At 33.9% G+C, this 21326-nt stretch overlaps 2 protein-coding genes across 2 annotated transcripts; one reads left to right on the forward strand and one right to left on the reverse strand.

The window, feature by feature from the left end:
* The first annotated feature begins 2415 nt into the window (after nucleotides 1–2415).
* LOC123669531 (protein tilB) lies at nucleotides 2416–3855 on the forward strand. Its single transcript, XM_045603132.1, has one exon. It carries the CDS (start codon nucleotides 2416–2418, stop codon nucleotides 3703–3705), a length of 1290 nt encoding a protein of 429 aa, XP_045459088.1. The 3' UTR covers nucleotides 3706–3855.
* LOC123669532 (annulin-like) lies at nucleotides 3849–20257 on the reverse strand. The gene is made up of 12 exons (XM_045603133.1): nucleotides 20131–20257; nucleotides 13901–14125; nucleotides 13521–13799; nucleotides 13277–13428; nucleotides 11995–12235; nucleotides 11042–11202; nucleotides 10160–10345; nucleotides 9627–9737; nucleotides 8899–9078; nucleotides 8288–8488; nucleotides 7784–8026; nucleotides 3849–4813 (listed from the first exon to the last, which is right to left on the reverse strand). The coding sequence occupies exons 1-12, from the start codon at nucleotides 20255–20257 to the stop codon at nucleotides 4619–4621; spliced, it is 2301 nt and encodes a 766-aa protein (XP_045459089.1). The 3' UTR covers nucleotides 3849–4618.
* Between the last annotated feature and the right edge of the window lie 1069 nt (nucleotides 20258–21326).

Here is a 21326-nt window from a genome sequence, read left to right on the forward strand (position 1 = left end):
ACTTACTTTATTCAAAAATCAAGTTCGTACTGGGAAAATAATTGACGTAAAATTACATTATAATAAATTATATATTGACGTGATAAATGGTAAACGAAGAAACCATAAAATATGAGAAATTAATAATATAATAAATAATTATTAAACTAATCGATGTTTTACTAGGTATAGGTTGCTATGTATTCTCTGCATGGAAGATATTTTAGAGTTTAACAAAATAATCTAATGAGCACTTAGAGGAGTCAATTTAAATATATCATAATAATATTGCATTAATTACTGATTGAGAAACACGAAAAAAAAACAAGAAAAAATGTTGTCCATATTTACGACAACAAACTCTTTTAACGACGTAAGGTCTCAAAAAATCTATTATAAATATTGAAATGGATTAAATTATTTGATAATGGAGTGCAAATATTTAAGACAAAACAAACACTTAAGTACAAATCAAGCAACAAATATTGCATTAAGCGCGATCTGTTACACACAAGTAGCGACATCTTTTGACAATTAATAACACTTACGTTTCCAACTGATCTCTACAGCGCTATTAATTTTATTGTAGTTTCGAATCTTATAACACGTTTCCGTGAGTGTTAGATATTGATTCAACGCCATAAATAACTCCCTTAATTTCAATATTTCCTAGACAGCAACTAAATGTTTGTTTAAACAACAAAATGTTAAATTGTCTGTTTTCAATAACTAGGCATATCGTGCAATTATACAAATGCAGCTATATTTATTTAGTTAATCTTACCAAAACAGAATGTATTCTTTTATTACGAATTGAGAAGGAACAAATTCGCTTGTACAAATTTAACGAGAAGTAGAAGATCGTGAGTGCCTTGCATACACTAAGATTCGAGGCGGCGAGGTGCCCCGCTGCGCCAGGCCCCTAAAAACACACAGACCGCGGGGCGCCGCACTCTACCCGCGCCTTATACTAATAACACAGTCTTTCCCTCTGTCATGCCTTATTTCATTCGAATGTCTCTCGTTTTTTCAATGTCTCCGTTTTTTTTCTCTTAACCTCAAACAATAACAATAAAACGAGACTCTGATGATAGTAATCCTTCATCCTCATTGTCTTTTGGCAGTTTCGTGGAATAAAATATGTTATGCTCTTGCGACTTGATATCTGAACGTCACGTTATAAATGGCATCGTTAAAAATATTTTAATACCTTGTATATCACGGCGATATTAATTTAGTACGCTTGAGTTGAGCAGGCTGGGTGCCACTGCAGGAATGTTAAATGACGGATTACCGACCGCTGAGATCGAAAGATAACCACTTATCTCGCCGATTCTATCACTCCCCTTCGTTACTCTTATTGCTCCAGCTTTTTCTCTTTCTATATATACTTGCTTACTTGTGTATAAAAAGGGTAATAAAATAAAAAAAAATTTAAGATCTAAAAATACTTATTTTATTTTGCACAACAAGCGTACGTTTCACCTGATGGTAAGTGGTTCCCGCAGCTTATAGACAACTGCAACACCGGAAGCATCGCAAGCGCATTGCTGTTACCAAAATCCCTGTTATGTTGCCAAAGACAATACTTCTATAATAATAAACAAAAGAGTATATATACTCTTTTGTTTATATGCGTGTGTGTGTCAGATACGTGGTAGTGTGTGTAATGTTTTTTTTGTTATTGAATTAATGTATTTTTTATGCATAATAAAATATTATATATGCCGTAACGTTAACCGTTGTTACGGTTTTCACTATCTAGGTATTTATCTGATCATTTCAAGAAATTTGTATTTTAAGAAAATATTTCTAAAATCTAAGCTCTATAGAAGAGCTGCGTCTTCAGTGCGACAAAGCCAGGCCTGCGGTCACCATCCCGCCTGCCCAGCGTGGTGACTATGAGCACAACACATGAGTTCACGCCATTTTTGGCGTGAACTTGTCCTAAGTATAACCTATGTCGAGATGATGATTTTAAAAAAGTATTTCAAGAAAATTTTAATGAAAGAGATCTAGAAGATGTTTTTGTAAATATATGTACTGTATAATATTTGTAAAATGCAGAGAAAGTTTGATATATTACATTCATATTGAGTACATTACTATTATTTAAATGCATGTGCAAAAGGAAACTTCGTCTAAAATTTTAAGTGTGAGACGTTTATTCATAATGTTTTTTTGAAACTTGGTTAAATACTAGTTGGTTGCTACTTATTGTGGTCAAGTAATTCTAAAACTAGGTGTATAAAAAATACAAAACAAACAAAGCATCGATTCTGAAAGAAAAATATTTTGTTCAAAAAGCGATAAATACGAAATATGTGACAGCAAGCGTTTGACGTATTTACTTAGCAACGGTTGTTATGTTACTTAGCTTATTATTAGCTCTCTATTCATATTGTTATTTTTAAAATAATTTACAATTTGGAAACTATGGTCAGAATAACAGTAGAGATGGTTCGGAATAAGGCAGAACACCATGACCGATTACTAGCTCCGTTAGAAGAGATAGCATTACATCAGGAAAATATTGAGAAGATAGAATTTATCCAAGACTGGTGCCCTAAGCTTAAAATTCTTTTAATGCAAAGCAATTTAATAGCCAAGATAGAAAATTTAAACAGGCTAAAACATCTTACATACCTGAACTTAGCATTAAACAACATAGAAGTCGTTGAAAATTTGGATAGATGTGAATCACTGGAGAAGTTAGACTTAACGCTGAATTTTATTGGTGAAATTGTGAGTGTTGAATCTTTGGTGGGTAATTATAACTTAGCAAACTTATATTTGACAGGAAACCCGTGTACCGACTTTGATAATTACAGAGACTTCGTTATTGGAACTCTCCCGCAACTATCAGCACTTGATGGAATAGATATTGAAAGATCCGACCGTATAAAAGCTTTACAAAATCTTCCCATGATCAGATCAGATATATTATTTGAACAAAAAAATTACAAATATCAAAGGAAAGCTCAAAAATCTCGTTTAGAAAATACTATTAAAGAAAAATGGGACACTGAGTATAGTAATATGGATATTGATGAAAGGAATAAAAAGTTTTGGGCCGAGAAAACTGAACATGCGCCAGAAGTCAGATACGAAATTGAACGTATGCGACAATTGAAACTTAAAAGCTATGAGTCCGAAGATAAAAAGGAAGAAAAGAGAGAAATCAGACTATTTACATCGGATGGAAGACCATTCAATATTAACCAGCCAAAAATTGATTTTAAATTTTCTGATGAGGAAGATTTAAACTTATATGTTTTAGATCTAGCCATTTATAAACACTTGGATACTAATTTACTTGATATTGATATTCAGTCAAATTATGTAAGAGTTATTATAAAAGGGAAAATATTTCAACTTCATCTACCCCAAGAGATAGATATAACTAATTCAAAGGCTCAAAGGTCACAAATTACTGGACATTTAGTAGTCACAATGCCTAAATCAAACTTTACACTGAAAAAGCCTTTAAAATATAAAGAATCGTTGGTCTCAACAAAACAAAAACCGAATGTTAATAAAGAAATGGGAATGACGTCATCGAAAAGAGAATTTTTAGAAATAGGACCATCTGATGATATTCTCGATTTCACAAAAATAACTCAGTCGAATCAAAAACCGTATTATATTGATCCAAGATTAATACTAACCGAAAAAAAGCCAAGCCCTGAATTTGTTGATAATCCTGAAGTCCCCGATCTTATTTAAATTACGTTTTCGTCTAACAGTCTTCTGCTTATTGTTCTTAACGTAAAACAGTAACCCTCATTAAAAAAATCTAAACTTAATAGTTGTTTCTAATGACCCATGTAACAACAATAAAATGTAGAATATTCAGGAAATAAACAAAATGGAGTATTTGGTATTTTATTTAATCAAAACATGTAGTCGAATTATACTTAAACCTACTTACATAAAAAAAAAAAACAATTAGTCATAGCACGTAATTCTATGTATAGAGTAAAAAATTACAATAATACTATACATTACGCTCGTATTATGTATATTTCTGATTTTATAATTTATAATAAAATAAATAAATGTATTTTAATTATCAAAAGTGAGCGTAGACACATCCATAACAACTTTTAAATTGCATCTTGTAATAGCTACCTTATAAAAATATTTTTAGACTCAAAAATGTTTTACGAAAAAACATCCAAATTTCTATTCTTCTATCTCTTTTTTTATGAAAATGACTTTCACGACAAAAAATGCTAGAAGTTTATTAGTATAAAAAGGGCAAAATAATCTATTATACACATATATTATTATCGGGTTGCTATTGGCTACGTTTACCGATTCATTGTGTGGTGGTAAGTCTATAGAAATTATTGGTTTTATTCCTTGATATTTTTCTTATATCACTTTTCAGGAAATATATGTACTTTAATAGTTATTATACTTTTTTTAACAAAAAATACTTAACGCGGTAGACTTATGTGTTAAGTTATAAATAAATATAATTTAAAGTTAATACATAACTAACATTTTATCATAAAGCTTGTTACATTCATGTCGTATCTGCAAACAAAAGCCAGACATTGAATACTGCTAATAGTCAATTTCTCAACTTAATTTGTGAGTATTGAAGAAGTTTTTAACGCAAAAGTTTCAAGAATTATATCTCTCTATATGTTTCGTTTGAATCAATTAAAGGGATTCCATTGGTCTCTGGCATCGAAACCATCAATGAGAGGAAACCGTCTACGTCGCGCAGTTCCTTAGAGGAGAACTTGACTGATATTTGATGTCGACCGGCCCACGGCGGTGTCAGTTTGAATTGCGCGGTGGCTGTAGCACCGGGAGCTACGTTCTGTAACACAATGTAAATAAATATAATAATAATGTAATGTCAATTTATAACGATATTTCGATTTTTTATAAACATAATATACTTAATAGATATTTATTTATATTCATATTAGTATTCCATTTTTTTATTAAACATTTGTCAATAAATTGATATAATTTAATGTTTAGATTATACATTAAATTAGTAATAATTTATAACTTTATCCTTCTTTAGTCGCCGGAAAAAGAATGTGTAAAGTTAAGCTTTGTACCAGTGCTTTTCTATGTTTTAACTCCACACACATTACCTCCTTCATAGATACTGTAGCAATTTTACTTTACCTCATTTAATAAATTGATAATAATAGGCGTTGAGATTATAGGACATATCAAATATACAAGAATCCTTTGTAACAGTGCTTATTATTAAATTCCTCCAAAAGTGCTGGACTGTTTTTATGAAATTTTTGAGTATATTTCGTAGGTCTTAGAATTGGTCGTTGGCTATTTTATAACCTTAAATGATTTTGTCCCTATCCGTATGGCAGAACGACGTTCAGTGGGTCAAACTTTATACTGCTAAGTGACTAGACTAATACTTAATTTTAAAATTTGTCACATTTTACTACTATCGTGTATCTACGTAATGTATGAATACTCTGTTAATTTTATGTATTTTATACTTTTTAACTTGTACTTTTAGCATGTACTTTTAATAAGTCTAATCATCATCTTCCTGCCCTTATCCCACTTATGTAGGGTCGGCACAACATGTTTTTCTCTTCCATTCCTCTCTATTTTTCGTCACTTCAGTGCTTACTCCTTTCTTTCTCATATCCTCACTCACACAATCCATCCATCGCTTTTTCGGTCTGCCGATCGCTCTTCGTCCTTCGACATTCATCCCTAACATTCTTTTACCGACATAGCGGTCATCCCTCCTCATTACATGCCCATACCACGCTAACCTATTACTCCTTATTTTCTCTGTCACAGGTGCTACTTTCAAACTTCCCCTTATATACTCATTTCTAATCCGATCTTTCCTCGTTACTCCACACATCCATCTTAGCATTCTCATCTCGGCTGCGTGCACTCTTCTTTCATCCGTCACTTTTGTTGCCCAACATTCTGATCCATACATTACGACAGGTCTTATGATCGTTTTATAGATTTTCCCCTTAAGTTTAAGGGGCATTCGTGGATCACAAGCTGTTCCAGAGACCTGTCGCCATTTCATCCATCCCGCATTTATTCTATTTTTCACGTCACGGTCTATGTTGCCGTCATTTTGTATTAATGACCCAAGGTAGCGGAAGTCGGAGCAGACTGGTAGGGATACACCATCCAAGGCAATATGGGAAAAACCGGACGAACCGCTGAAATCGCAGAACAAGTGCTCGGTTTTAGACCTACTTATCCTCAATCCCGTGCCCTCCAGTCTTTCCTGCCATTTTCCCAGTCTGCTCTGTACCTCAAGGACATTATCTCCGACAAGAACAACGTCGTCAGCAAACAGCATACACCAGGGTGCTTCCTCCTGTATGTCTGATGTTAGAACATCCATTACCAGAAGGAATAGATACGGGCTTAAAGCCGACCCCTGGTGCAAACCTACAGCCACACTGAACTTGTCAGTTACCCCGGCTTCGGACCGGACGTGGGTGCTAGCTCTATCATACATCGCCTGAACAAGTCGTACATACTTCTCTGGCACTCCTTTCCTTTTCATAGCCCACCACAGAACCTTACGGGGGACCCTATCGTATGCCTTTTCCAGATCCACGAACACCATATGCAAGTCTTTTTGTGCGAGTCGATATTTTTCGCAGAGTTGGCGGAGTGCAAATATGGCGTCCGTAGTTCCCCGGCCCGGCATAAATCCAAATTGGTTCTGTGTGACCTCACATTCTTCTCTCATTCGTCGCGCTATCACTTTCTCCCATATCTTCATGCTATGTGACATGAGCTTTATTCCCCGATAGCTGCTGCAGTCCTGTATGTCACCTTTATTTTTAAAAATGGGCACCAGTGAACTGTAGCACCATTCCTCGGGTATAACCTCTTCTTGCAGCAACTTATTGAAAAATAAAGTCAGCCACTTCCATCCATCCGCATTCAAAAACTTCCACACTTCCGCTGGTATACCATCTGGCCCAACTGCTTTTCCATTCTTCATACTCTGCACTGCCATCTTCACTTCCTCTATACTTACCTCTTTCACCATTCCTTCATTACTTCGTACATTTTCTAACACTCCGCTCCATTCATTTTCTTCGTTCATCAAATTATTAAAGTATCTCTTCCAGCGTTCTTTTATTTCCTCATTGTCCGTCAAGATCTTCCCCGCTTCGTCTTTTATACATTTCATATGGTTTACATCTCTTGCATTCATCTCTCTCTCTCTCGCTATTCTAAAAAGATTTTTTTGACCTTGTGGGCTCTCTAAAGAATCATACAACTTATCTTGAACCTTGGCCCTTGCGATTGCGACTGCTTTCTTAGCCTTCTTTTTACTATTTTGATATTCCAATCTTTTTATTTTCTTTTCTCTGTCATTTCCATCTTCCACTCTTTTCCATTCTTTGAAAGCATTCTTCTTTTCTTTCAAAATCGTCTGTACTTCCTCATTCCACCACCATGTATCCCTCTCTATCTTTCTTTTCCCTTTCGTTTCCCCTAGGACATCCCTTGCTACACTTCGCACCCACGTTGCCATCTCACTCCAGCACTCGTTTACTCCCATCCCCACCATATCTCCCATCTCTATCAGTTTACCAATCACTCTTTCCCGGAATTCTGCAGCCATCTTCCTATCATCCAGTCTGTACCATTTCGTTCTAACTGGGGGCTTCGGGCTCTTATTTAAACTCTGAACTCTCAGAGTTAAATCCAGGAGCAGTAGCCTATGCTGGGAGACAAGACTCTCACTCGGTATTACCTTGCAGTACTTTTAATAAGTCTAATAAAGTATTAAATAGGTAACAATTACCTCGCTCAGCTCAATCTTAAGCTGTTCGTCGAGACCTGGTCCTTGAATATAGAACTTTCCATTCCTCAAAGGAACCGGCAAAGGATTTTCCAATTTCACAATCACTAAAAATTCTTGTCTTGATGTTGGTTTACCCTCGTACGATATTTTAATGTCCGGATTTCTGACTCTGAAGTCATCTTGTGCAAAATAGTCGAAACTTCTATCAACTATGGTGGCTATGCAAGCTATATTGAACGATGCCTGTAAAATAATAACATGTAATTATTCACGGGCTAAAATAATATTTAGTAAGATTTTGAATACTACCTTGAAAAACTAGAGGACTTACGAACTACATTGCTAAAGTCAGCTACCCTGAACCTATTTTACTTTTTTTTTTTACTTTTTAAAATTTATTTTTATGGCTTAAGGTAATATCATTAATATTAATTTTACTAGTTTTATATTTATGTATTGATATTGAGCGAAGAAAGAGCATGTTATAAACTTGGTCAAACGTACCTGGTCCACTATTTTTTTGAAATAATCATCAAAAGTGACTAGTAATGTAATCTTTTCTTTCGCTTCCGGCTTCATCACCATGTCGAAGTCCTGTCTCTTTACACCGTTTCCTGTCACTCCTCTATAAGTGACCGTGTCCACCCGTATCACTCCTTTTACATGGTGCTCGTCAGTTGTAGAACGATTTCTGATATTTAAGACCTAAAATTTAAAAGTAATCTAGTAAAAAAGGAGTCTACAAAGTAACATATTACTGACATCAATTCATCAGTTCAGCCTATTGCAGTTCACTGCTGGACATTGGCCTCCCCATACTCGCGCCAGACATCCCGGTTTTCCGCAATCCTCATCCAGCCGAAACTGGCAATTTTACGTAGATGAATCTTAATAGTAAATAAATAAATAATATAAATAAATCTTAATAATCTTAATCTTATCTTATTAATCTTACTCTAATGACAATCTTTTACAAAACTTCGCATTACACAAAAACTTACATTTACTCATATCATACACTAAAATATGTACATAGATACATACAAATACACTATTAAATAAATTTCGTTCGAAAGTGTGATTAAGCAGATTTGTGTAATGCATTAAATACTTACCACGTTAAATTCTTGCCCAATTACAATGTCGTCTCTAAGTTCGAAATCAAAAACAACATCGTTAAAGACATCGTTGAGGTAGTATCGCGCGAAAATACTTTCTGACTTGCGTAAAGCTTTTTCCATTGTATCACGCTCCTCTCGCGTCCATTCTGGGTATTTGTAGAGTTCAGTAATATCCTATGACAATACATTTATTATTATTGTGATTATGTTTTTAAATCAAAGAGCCATTTTAAAGAAAAAAAAAAGAATTCTAAAAAAATACTCCTTATACTAAAATGAAGCAAAGACTGAAAGATTAGATTGCTACTAATTTATGATCAGGCGCTTTGTTATAAATCCAAGTGTTTATAAAAATACTAGCGACCCGCCCCAGCTTCGCACAGGTGCAAGGCTAATTACTAAATAAAAAAAACAAAATAACTAAAATAAAATAAATATAATATATAATATTTAGCCAGCGTTTGCAATGTAAGAGCAAAAAAATGGGTTTATTTACGACATCACATTAGAATCATCTAAAATTATCAGTGTTCCTCTACTATATTATGCTTGTATTGTACATATAAACCTCCCTCTGGAATCAGTCTAATTATTAAAGAAAACCGCATCAGATTCCGTCGCGTAGTTTTAAAGATCTAAGCATACCTATAGGCAGCGGGCTGCGACTTTGTTTTATACTATGTAGTAATTTGCATTTAAAAATACGTTACTATAAAATATACCTCACGCTCCATCCGGCCAACCGCTTTGGTGGAAATATGTTGTCCAATTGAAACTGTATCACGTGCTAAAAATTTCAACGGTTGAATTTCGCCGGAATATTTCCATAACACCTGAAAAACCATAGGTAATATTTATTCGTGAAATGTACGTTCATAGCCAGTTTAATTTCAATGAATACGACTTTATTTAGTAAGCACATTTTGTGTGCATATTTTAGACTTATTTATATCGCCTTTAAATTAACCAAACACTTATAATTATGTAATTTAATACTTTGGCTATCAACAGTAGGTACAAGATAGAAATTCATCGGTAAATGTTTGAATGCGATTTATGAATCAAACAAATATGGGTATACGTTTATCAAATTACTGTAGACATCATTGCCAGCTAAGTGTCATTGCTATTATTAATCAGTTAGTAAATAATGAATTTCATGTAGCGCCTTCAATTAACTAAATTTCCTTATAATGAATAAGTATATATTAACATAAAGTATTCTATAGTAATAAGTATTCTATAAACATTTCACCTTGTCAGCGTTAACTTGCGCGAAAACGTATGAAGAATCATAAGGTCTCTGTATCTCGCCGTCTCGTACCGCTCGTAAAGAAGCAGGACCACATCGATAAATATCCTCTGACGTTTCTTGTGGCGTCGAGTCGATAACTTGCCAGCCTCCGTACTCAGTTCCCAAGTCTGGTCGGTCCATCCAAACCTAGGATAGGTAGAGACAATTAATTTAAGGTTTATTGTACAAATGAAAATACAAACATGTGTGATTATATTTTTGCAATAGTATACAGTCAAACATTATGAAAATAATTTTAGTTTACACTTTAATATCAATTAATCTCTACTTATAAATAATGTTTTGACTGGAATACTGACGAATTTATCAACACCATGCCCCAATTGTCGAAGCTGTTCGCGAACATGAAATTAAAGTCAATATGACAGTTCCATCATTTTTGGAGCTAATGGAATCAACGCGCTAAATTCGTAATAATAGTATTTTATTGTGTAAATTTTAGCCGGTTTTTTTTTTTCATTTTATGATATATAGATTCGAGATATGTATCTTAAATAATTATTGGTAGATACTCATAAAATTGAACTTGCTTGCCTGAACATCAGCACGAGCTTTTATAATTAATGTGTTTATTTATTTTTATGTGCTTCGTAAGTAAAAATAATAAAATTATGACAAACTGCACAAATTACTAGATTTATCTGTCCTATAATATATATTTTAAGGACAAAAACAATATTTCGTAAACAGATATCGATCAAACATTTAAAAACAGATGTTAAATTTAAACAGATAAAACCGAAACCTCTTAATTTTCTTGCGAAACTGTTTCGTAGAGTTACAATCGTAACCTATCTCTAGTAAACTTTATAAATATCTTACCTCATTCCAAACGTGATAGTTCCATACTGAATCACTTGTGAATTCCTCGAGCGTGTTGCCTTGTTCGTCTTTGATTATGTCGATGGTGAGGCTGCCCTGACTGTCGTGAGCTGCATCGTAACCCGTCACCGGTCTGCAGGGTATTCCTAGCGCTCTGCAAACTATAATTTTTTGTTTAACACAAAAAAGTATAACAAATTACATTGTGGAAATATTAAACAAATATGTTAAAATAGGTACTGTAATTTATAGTAGGCAAAATTGGGTTATATTTTCATATTCATTTCATCATTTTTAACCGACTTCCAAAAAGGAGGAGGTTCTCAATTCGATTGTATTTTTTTTTTTTTTAATGTATGTTACATCAGAACTTTTGACCGGGTGGACCGATTTCGACAATTTCTTTTTTTAATCGAAAGGTGGTGTATGTCAATTGGTCCCATTTAAATTTATTTGAGATCTAACAACTACTTTTCGAGTTATATATAATAATGCGTTTTTACTTGAAGCTTTTTTCGTCGACCTACGTTGTGTTATACCGCATAACTTTCTACTGGATGTACCGATTTTGATAATTCTTTTTTTGTTGGAAAGGAGATATGCCTAGTTTGGTATCATGATAAGGAAATAAGGAAAAAAGGATCTGATGATGGAGTCTTAGAGAAATCGAGGGAAACTCTCGAAAATCCACAATAACCTTTTACTGGGTGTACCGATTTTGATAATTTTTAATTTAATCGAAAGCTGATGTTTATCATGTAGTCACATTTAAATTTTATCGAGATCTGATAACTACTTTTTGAGTAATCTTTGATAACGCGTAGTTACTTGACTATTTTTTCGTCGATCTACGTTGTATTACTCGTCGATGTTATTGAAGTCAGTTTTTTTTTTCATTTGCGAGCAAACACAATTATTCTTTCAATGTAATCAAAATAAAAAAGGACACTTACTTGTTGTTAAAACACCAGCAAAGACCCAACATTGTGCGTACTTGACCGGTTTTTTTTTATCGTAATACTTCTGTAATATGGTCAATGATCCCGCCCATTTTAGAGGATGTGTGCCTCCGCTGTAGTCCCTTAAGTCGGTGGCCCAGTTACCAAACAAGACTCCATTGTCATCTTGAACATTGACCGCCGCGGACAGAGCACGAACCGTTCTGATAGGATCTCCTCTTGCACGTCCCTTGAGCTGAAAAAGCAATTTAACATTAATTATATTTTAAATTTACATTGTTTCTATTAAAAATGAGAAATATTATACGGAATGTAAGAAATATAATTTATTTCCGTATTATATACGGAAAAATATAAATTTTTATCTAATTTAAATTTAAATTTAGCAAAAAGAAATATGTATAATATAGATATGCATATTTATTTTTTGATATATTTTGCAATAAATAAATTTTAACAACCTAAATTAAGAACATGTTTAAAGCAAAATTTTAAAATAATTGTCAAACAAATCTGTACGTATTCGTATAATAATTGAATTGTCTGTCTGGATTTCAAAATAACTGCGTTTTTTTAAGTGCACATAATTAGCTATTTATACGATACTAAAACATAAACAAACAATTTAAAAAAAATCCCTGTCTGTCTGTCTTTCTGTTTGTCCGGGCTAATCTTCGGAACAGCTGAACCTATTCTTATAAGGCTCTCAGTAGAAGATATGGGATCCTACGGAGCAACATATAGGCTACTTTTTATCCTGGAATTATCGTAATATCGAGATTTACGCGATACAAACAGCATTTACCACGCGCGAGTACCTACCGTCCAGATAGACATAAAATAACCAAACGTTTATCAAATACCATAATTTTTTAGCAAATCTATGCACATATAACTAATATTATAAAACTTTAAAGTTTCTTCGTTAATTTAAGCGCGGTAATTTCAGTGAGTTCTGGTTCGAATAATTGTTTTTGTGTTGTATAGTCCATTTATCAAGGAAGACTATGAGCTATTTTTTTCTCAAATTAACGCGGGTGAGACCGCGGGGCACAGCTGGTCACTAAACATGAGACTCAATTATGTAATTTCTCAGTACACACCAGCCTGATAAAATTTTTACCCTTGCATTATTGTTTAGCATGCATTACGTAATACTTACATCTGTAGATTTTTGAACAAAAATTAATAATGATAACATTTGACAATAATACCAGTTATAAATAACTAAATGGCTAATTACGTCCACTAGCACTAAAGGCACCCATTTACGTACCTTTCCAAGTTCTCTGACTAGATACAAAGCACATTCCAGAATATCCTTCTCGTACTGCCCGTAAAACCATGGAACTGGCTTTGTTACGTTGTAGACACCTCTGTACATCAGACCACTGTCGTCTTGTACGTATTCCTCTCTATGGCTATGTCCTATATTAGAAATAATTATGAATGTTACAGCGTTCAGTTAGTTTAACTTCATTTTAAATATAAATGTGTATATATATTATTAATATCCTAACCTGGCATGTAAACACTGTCATTTAAGCACCAAGGGTTAAAAAGCACGTATATGGGGAGTGGATGTGTATAACTTAGAGAACTGCCTCCACTCATTTTGGTGTCAATGTCCATGCGCCAGGCAGCAACGATGCAATCAGCTGCTGGTGTGACTGCGACCATTAGATGGGAATCCATTTGACCTTCATACACTGCGTTCCATCCTCCTAAGGTTTCCGACCCTTTCTCCAGCATCGGAACAGACGCAGATGTATCTCCTGACGGCCCACGCCTTTCGACATCTGTTTACAACCATCATTCAGTTTAAGATTTATCATCCCAAAATAAAAGATGATCTAATGCTATTCGACAAATATAAAATCAGCGACCATTTCCTACTAACCTGCCACGTAAAATATAAAGGAAACCGCGTCTCTGCGAGCGTCATATGGCCGGTTTAAAAGAATATCAAGTTTGAAGGCCTGACCTCGTCGTATGACGAGACATTTGTCAACATCTTTCGACATGAGATGGAATTTGTGTGTGTGATGATTTTCTCCATTTGTTTCGATGCAAAAGTCGATGCCTTGCACTGCGAGGACGCCATGTCTCGTTCCGTCGATGACATCTGAATAAACATGATATTATCTCATTTAAAAATATAGTCACACAATATTGTATCGTTGACACATAATATAATTAACATGCCGTAAATATTAGTACAAATACGCAATATGATAAAAAAATATTACATTTATAAAAAATGTAAATCCTTAATTTAGCTATTGTATCTTTTATTGTACTCAAATATTTGTAAATTGCATCATTGTATATAATTATATTCTCGTATAGGTTTTGATTGACAATATTTTTGCTATTAACTATATTTGAAAATAAGTTGATATCGAATTAGCATCAATCGTATATTGAGAGCCAATAGTATTCGTCATCGTTTAAAATTTTCGCGCCTCACGCTTGGGTTGGAGCCAAACCATTTATTCAGTAACAATAATATAAATTTTACCAATGTTTCATGTTGTTTAATTTATAAACACTTCGGACCAACCTAAACAAGATATTACGGGCGATTATGAAAAAATCACAAAAGTGTTTCTACTTCAGCGTCGTTAATTATTAATACGCAATGTTTACCTGGCTGAAACGGTATAATAATGTACTTCTGACGCCTTCCGAAGTAGTACCTCCACAGGTTCTTAAGGTACTCCATTACGTCAAGTCAATCATACACTTCTTAATTAAGCTTCACACACATAAAGGCCGCCTAACACAACCTCTATTAGATACATCGGCAAACGAATACTGAGACTCGGTTTAACCGAACAATTCGAGTTTAATATTTACTAATTGATTATACAAACGACCAGTTCCTTTTGAATACCGTCATTGACTGTTCAGTTCCCGCTCTAGACTCCTTGTATAAAACTCCTACAGCCGGTGATGTCACGGAGTGTGCATAGCTCAAAGTGGCTACAATGAAATAGTCTTAAAGCCATTCATTTACGGAACTGAGATTCTGTTACTCATCGTTACTATCATTCATCAAACTAATGCAAAAAAATGTATGTAAAAATCAAGAGTCACGCAAAGTAAATAACTAAGTAAATTAATTCGTTGATACATAGTTTGTAGTAATTTCTTATGACTGATAATAATTGTAAGTAGTTTTGAGTATCCAGATATATATATTTGCATATCTATTAATCGAAGGTAATTTTCATAATAAATAACAATGAGAACATTTGGATTTATAAAGTTTTAATTGCTTCGCCTCTATGTATAAGACAATCAGATTTGTCCTAGCCAACAATTAACGCATGACCCTTGTAATTACAGGTCAATTACTCCTACGCGGTAATAGTATTTCAATAAAGGCATCGAAGAATTAACAGACCAAAAAATTGTATAAAAAAATATTATTCATGATTATAAACTTGAATTCAACAGTCCTTCCTTGAAGTAAAAAAAAAAATAAAATAAAAAATAAAATATTTTTCGTAAAGAATTGTATTTAATACCTATAAAATGCGATTCTATGTTGTAGTACTCGTAATCGCAAGCGATTCACTTACGCCAACTAATTTTGAGTCTGTAACCAGAATTAACGGATAGCAAAATTATCTAATTTATTTGGACTATTACATAAAATGCTGTAACAGTAATAGAATCACAAGAGCGAGAGTTAAATAAATAGTAATTTAAAAAGTAATTCCTTTGTCGAGTAATCTGTAAATAAAAATAATTGCATATCCTTTGCCGTTTCCATTATTACATAGCAACAATGGGGTGATGCCTGCGGTTATAGCAAATTGGCGAAGGGCCGTTAGACGTCGCTAAAAAAGTGACGTTTACTTGCTTCATTAACACAAAAAATTAACTCAAATTGATAATATATTTCTTTTTTAATGGGTTAGCAAATTAAATGTTTCTATAAGATTATTAATTACAAGTGTGGGTGAAAAACTCTATATCTGGATGGCTAAACTCTCCAGTCAAGGCCTGCGTTAGTTTTCCCACGCACGCGTAGGTTTCAGCTGAGAGAGATAACATCATCACAACATAATAATGCTAACAACATAATAGGTAGATACTTTTGATAAGATGATATTTAAATATTTGAGAAAGCGTTAATGTTTTGAAGACCTTGAACTTCATTCATCATTCAAACTTCAAACTTCATTCAAGATTATTAAAACACGTATTTCATTCATTTTACACGTATTCCTATTTAGTTAACATAACCATCTATCTATATTACTATGGTATAAATTTATTCAATAACTCTTTTATGGGTAAATTAACTTCTAATAACTACCTAGTAGGTATGTAAAAAGTAAAATAAAAAAAGGAAAAAAATTAAAGGCAATTCCTACTTACGAGTAGGTCATTCTCCCATATAAAACTAAAATTAATCATTTAATCGATAAATGAATCTGCTGTGTGGCTACGGCACTAAAGAATTTAGCCACCCCCTCTCTTCCCGTGGGTGTCGTAAGAGGCGACTAAGGGATAACAAGGTTCCACAACAACCTTGGAACTTCATCCAACTGCTGGCTTTGAAATACACAGGCCGAATACGGGCAGCAGCGTCTTCGGTGCGACAAAGCCAGTACTGCGGTCACCAACCCGCATGCCCAGCGTGGTGACTATGGGCAAAACACATGAGTTCACGTTATTTTTGGCGTAAACTTGTGGAGGCCTATGTCCAGCAGTGGACTGTATAGGCTGTAATGATGAATCTTTAAAAAACTACCAATTAACAACAACTGTCATCAAGTACAAGTTTAACATAATTATCTACGAGTATGTATGTATTTGAACTTGAGTGGACATATAAAAACAATTATATTATTTACATTGATTTATTAATGGACTAAAAGCAATACTTAGTAGGAATTAAAAAAATTAAAATTAGCATATCCGGTACCTAAATTAACAGGCGTGGCCACGATTTTGCAACACTATTTATGTAAGACCTTCTACAAGTCGCTTACTGTAAGCGACGACGTCGAAAGGAGCATAGCACAGGAACGTAAATACGCATAAACAATCATGTTGATTTAAGAGTTGAGAACGAGAAGGTCGTGCAAATACTTCGCACGATAATTTGTAATAGGTATAAGAATTGAAACCAAAAATTAACAGTTTTTTATCTCAGAAATCCTCAATCGGTTTAAAAAAAGAATGAATAATTATTAATAATTGTTTATAATGATTAAGATTCTTTGTAATAAAAACTAAGGATAATATCGGTACAATAAAGGTATCACAAATCAAATACAATTTTACTTAAGTCTAAAAATAACAAAATATGCGGATAGGTAAATCCTCATAAAACTCACATGTTAAAATTAACCTGTCATATCTTGGCTACTGATTAACTATGGGTATATTTGGTATCAGGTGAACTGTACTAAAGGAATTTCAATTTTACATGTATGGTTATAAGATTTAAACTACCATTTTAAGGTAGGCGATACGTAGGTCGGCCGCCTGCACTAGTTCACCTTGAACGACATGCGCTCAACGCATTTTATTCTATTAAGTAATTTAAGTTGAACATAAAACGAAGACGCATTATTTTTGACGAGATATTCCCTATGAAAGTTCCTCGCTGGCTAATGATCTGGATGGCAGCTCTAAATGATTTTTAATTTCTTAAAAAGTTGAGGTTGTCTATGTACCTACTACTTCATTAAATTATAATCTTGAACCCTTGAATACCAAATTATATACCTAGGTACCTAATATTGTTATAATTAGAATATAGTTCTTACTTTTTATGCATTATCTGTCAGTAACCAATGCTTTATTACGGTGATATCATAATAATTTCTCTTTGATTGTGAGTTTATAATACAAACATTTCGTTTTTATCACAAAATAAAGATGAGTAAAAATAGCTCATCAACAATAACAGTCGTAAATCATAAGATTACAGTAATAACGTAATGGAAGTTCCAAATGTAGAACATTTTATGAATCATTATCTCAATTATTCTAATTTAGAAAATTCGATTAAGAATAGGACTTAAAAGTTTGTAACTTAAGATGTAGTAATGTCGAGATTGATTTAGCCTGGCCACCCCACTACTGGGTATAGGCATCTTCTATCATGAAGAACAAGGGGCTTTATCCATCACGCCATTGCTGGGTGGTGGTTATACTATGGGTAATGAGCGCTATCAGGATAACGATGGCTATGATAACAACCGGGACCGACAGCTTAACGCATTTTTCGAGGCACGGTGGTGGGACCTACAAGAACAGATACCCAGGCCGGAAAGGAAAATGTGTACAAATACAAATATGCATCCCAAGCGTGCATCGAACCCGTAACCGCCGGTGTTTAGGCACACCCGGCACATGCACCACTACACCAAAGTGGTTGACTTTAGTAGATGAATAAAAAGATTATCTTAAGGATTGAAAATGCAATACAAATACAATATAAGTATATATATCTATATTAATATCATAAAGCTGAAGAGTTTGTTTGTTTGTTTAAGCGCGTTAAGCTCAAGAACTACTGGTTCGAATTGAAAAATTATTTTTGTGTTGGATAGTCTATTTACCGAGAAAGGCTATAGGCTATTTTTTCCACAAATTAACGCTTGTGCAACTTCGGGGCACAGCTAGTAAATATAGAAAAAGAGAGTGTGAAATAACTGTGGGAATTGTAATAAACTGAATTCGTTAAGAACTAAATCAAACTTGACGGCCGCATCATTGATATATCTACGGAAACGTCTAAAATGTGAGTGATTTATTTTTAACCGACATCAAACGACAATGGTTCGTACTTTATTATCTTTACTCGACCTATATTTTGACTGTCGTTTTAAGATTAAAGAATATAAAAGAGGATTATAAAAAAACGATTTATAGCGTAACAGACCATTTCTATTTTTTCTTATACGCTACTTTATTTATCTTATGAATGTGTATAACGACGCGTTAGCGCAGCGGTAATAGCACTGGCTGTTGCGCTGGCGGTCGCGGGTTCGATTCCCGCTCACGACAGACATTTGTATATAGATGTTAGTCGTGGTCTGGGCGTTATGTTTGTGTATTTTATGTGTTTCCGGACCCCCAACACAGGAGAAAATCCTACTGGGGGAATACGTTGAGTGTAAAGAGTTTATTAATTCTTATTAATTCTTATAAATGTTATTGTGTAAATTACATACCGCTGATGATGTCTAGTAATTTTAAAACAGTTACTAAGAAATCTTAAAGCGACATTGCAAGCTTTTAGTACAGATTAACGTTCTTGTTACGTTTCATGTCAGAAATATCATCGTCAATATAAGCGTATATTCAAATGTGAATAACTTGAGGTAGGGAACAACAGAATACATCCTGGTCTAAATTTAAAGCAGCCCAACTGGGGAAGTACCTCGACCTTACAGAAAATCACAGCTAAATAATACTACTTTGAAGCAGTCCTGTGTTCCTGTGGTAAGTAAGGTGACCAGAGCTCCTGGGACGGGGGGGGGGGGGTTGGAAGTAGGATCGGCAACACGCTTGCGATGAACACCAGAATTCTTGTAGGCGTCTATAAGCTACGGTAATCGCTTACCATCAGGTGAGCTGTACGCTTGTTTGTTGACCTAGTCGTATACAAAAAAATTTATATGTAAATCGATGACAAATAAGTAAGAAACTAGACCTTGAGTCAAAGTTGAATAAATATTGGAAACCTTTGATTATAAACAAAATAATGACTCAAAACCTGCTCTCGGTAAAATGTTAAATATTATTGTTATTTTATTTTTTTAAACTATACTTAGAAAATAGCATGTTTTAACTGACTGACTGTCGATCTGACTAGTATGTAATCGTCAAATAAACATCGTAGCAACCATTTTTTTTAATAATTACTTTTGTTAATTTTTTAATCATTAATTTTGTTAATTCTGCCCTTAATTTAAATAATCCATAGAATTTACCATACAGTAATGAAATTAAAATATTTATCTTTGAATAAGATAAATAAACTGTCGTATACTACAAACAAATAACGTCATCAGCGACACTTGCTTCTCATTTGCATATGAGTACATATTTATTTTTATGTAACATTATTTCACATATATAAAAAATTATATTTACCATTTGATGTGTCCAATTGTGGCGGTCGGGGTAGTTCTCTGAGATCGTAAGAGTCTGATCTTACGAGTCCGCAGCATTCGCACCTGGCCGGACAAGCACTGGCTAACTTGCTTTTCACTGCACCCATTGTGTGAATGTATTGAAATTCATAGATCGACGATATAAATGCTTATCTAGAGATCACTTCAGCGCTAATTAACCGAATTCCACAAGAACCACGCTTAGATCACCACTTGGAGCACTCATAAAACGCAACGCTTAAACAGTTTGCCACAGTGTAAACAAAACCTAAATTAGGGTTCAACGTTCCTCGACCTGTGTAAACCACTTGAAAGTGTATTAATATCCAATTAAGAGTATAATTTTGATCAAAACGATCGACGCGTGCGCTCCGATCGCCGGATTCAATTCATCTGTCGAAGGCTATCCTTAATACTTAATAATATTCATACGTGCTTGACCTCTTATCAGTGAAGAAGCCTGGGATGCCCGCTCGGGGATGGGTCAACAAAATACTACTAAAACATTGAGTCACATACTGTTAATTAGTCATTTTATGTAGATATGAGTGGGTGTATGGACGGGGGCCCTTTGTATGTCAAGGATGTGGTGTGACTACCAAGGTATACATCATTGATCATATTATATCACTCTGATCTTCGACGTTAATTGATTCTAGGCACAGGCTGCAATTTTAGTTTTACATTAGACTTCTGTTTCTGCTCTATTTATAGCAAATTCTTTAAATATTTTACAGCAATGTAGTTCACAATATAAGTGCAGATAAAATATTTCTTTAACGTTAGAAAGTTTATAAGTTATGTAGAAAAAGTAAAATTGATATTTCAAGGCTATTTAGTTATTCAGTGCCGTTTAGTGCAATAAAAAAAATATCTCTTTTTGACTCCTAAAACATATTAAGAGTAAGATTAAAGAAGGCCGTATTATATTGTAGATAGTAAATTAGATAACGCGGAAAATATGTGATATAACAAACTCGGGATTATGTTAATATACATAATATACAACAGCTGACGTCACCCACCGTGTCTCGAGTCGCGTACTCGCTATGATGTCAACATAGAGTCAGTGGCAATTTGTCACACTGATCAATCATTAATGAAATTCCATAAACATTATACTTGCGTATTTTCCTGGATTTCAGAACAAGCCCTTGGACCACATTTGGATTTTTT

The sequence above is a fragment of the Melitaea cinxia genome, chromosome 3 (genome assembly GCF_905220565.1).
Source record: "Melitaea cinxia chromosome 3, ilMelCinx1.1, whole genome shotgun sequence".
In the NCBI taxonomy this organism is placed as follows: domain Eukaryota; kingdom Metazoa; phylum Arthropoda; class Insecta; order Lepidoptera; family Nymphalidae; genus Melitaea; species Melitaea cinxia.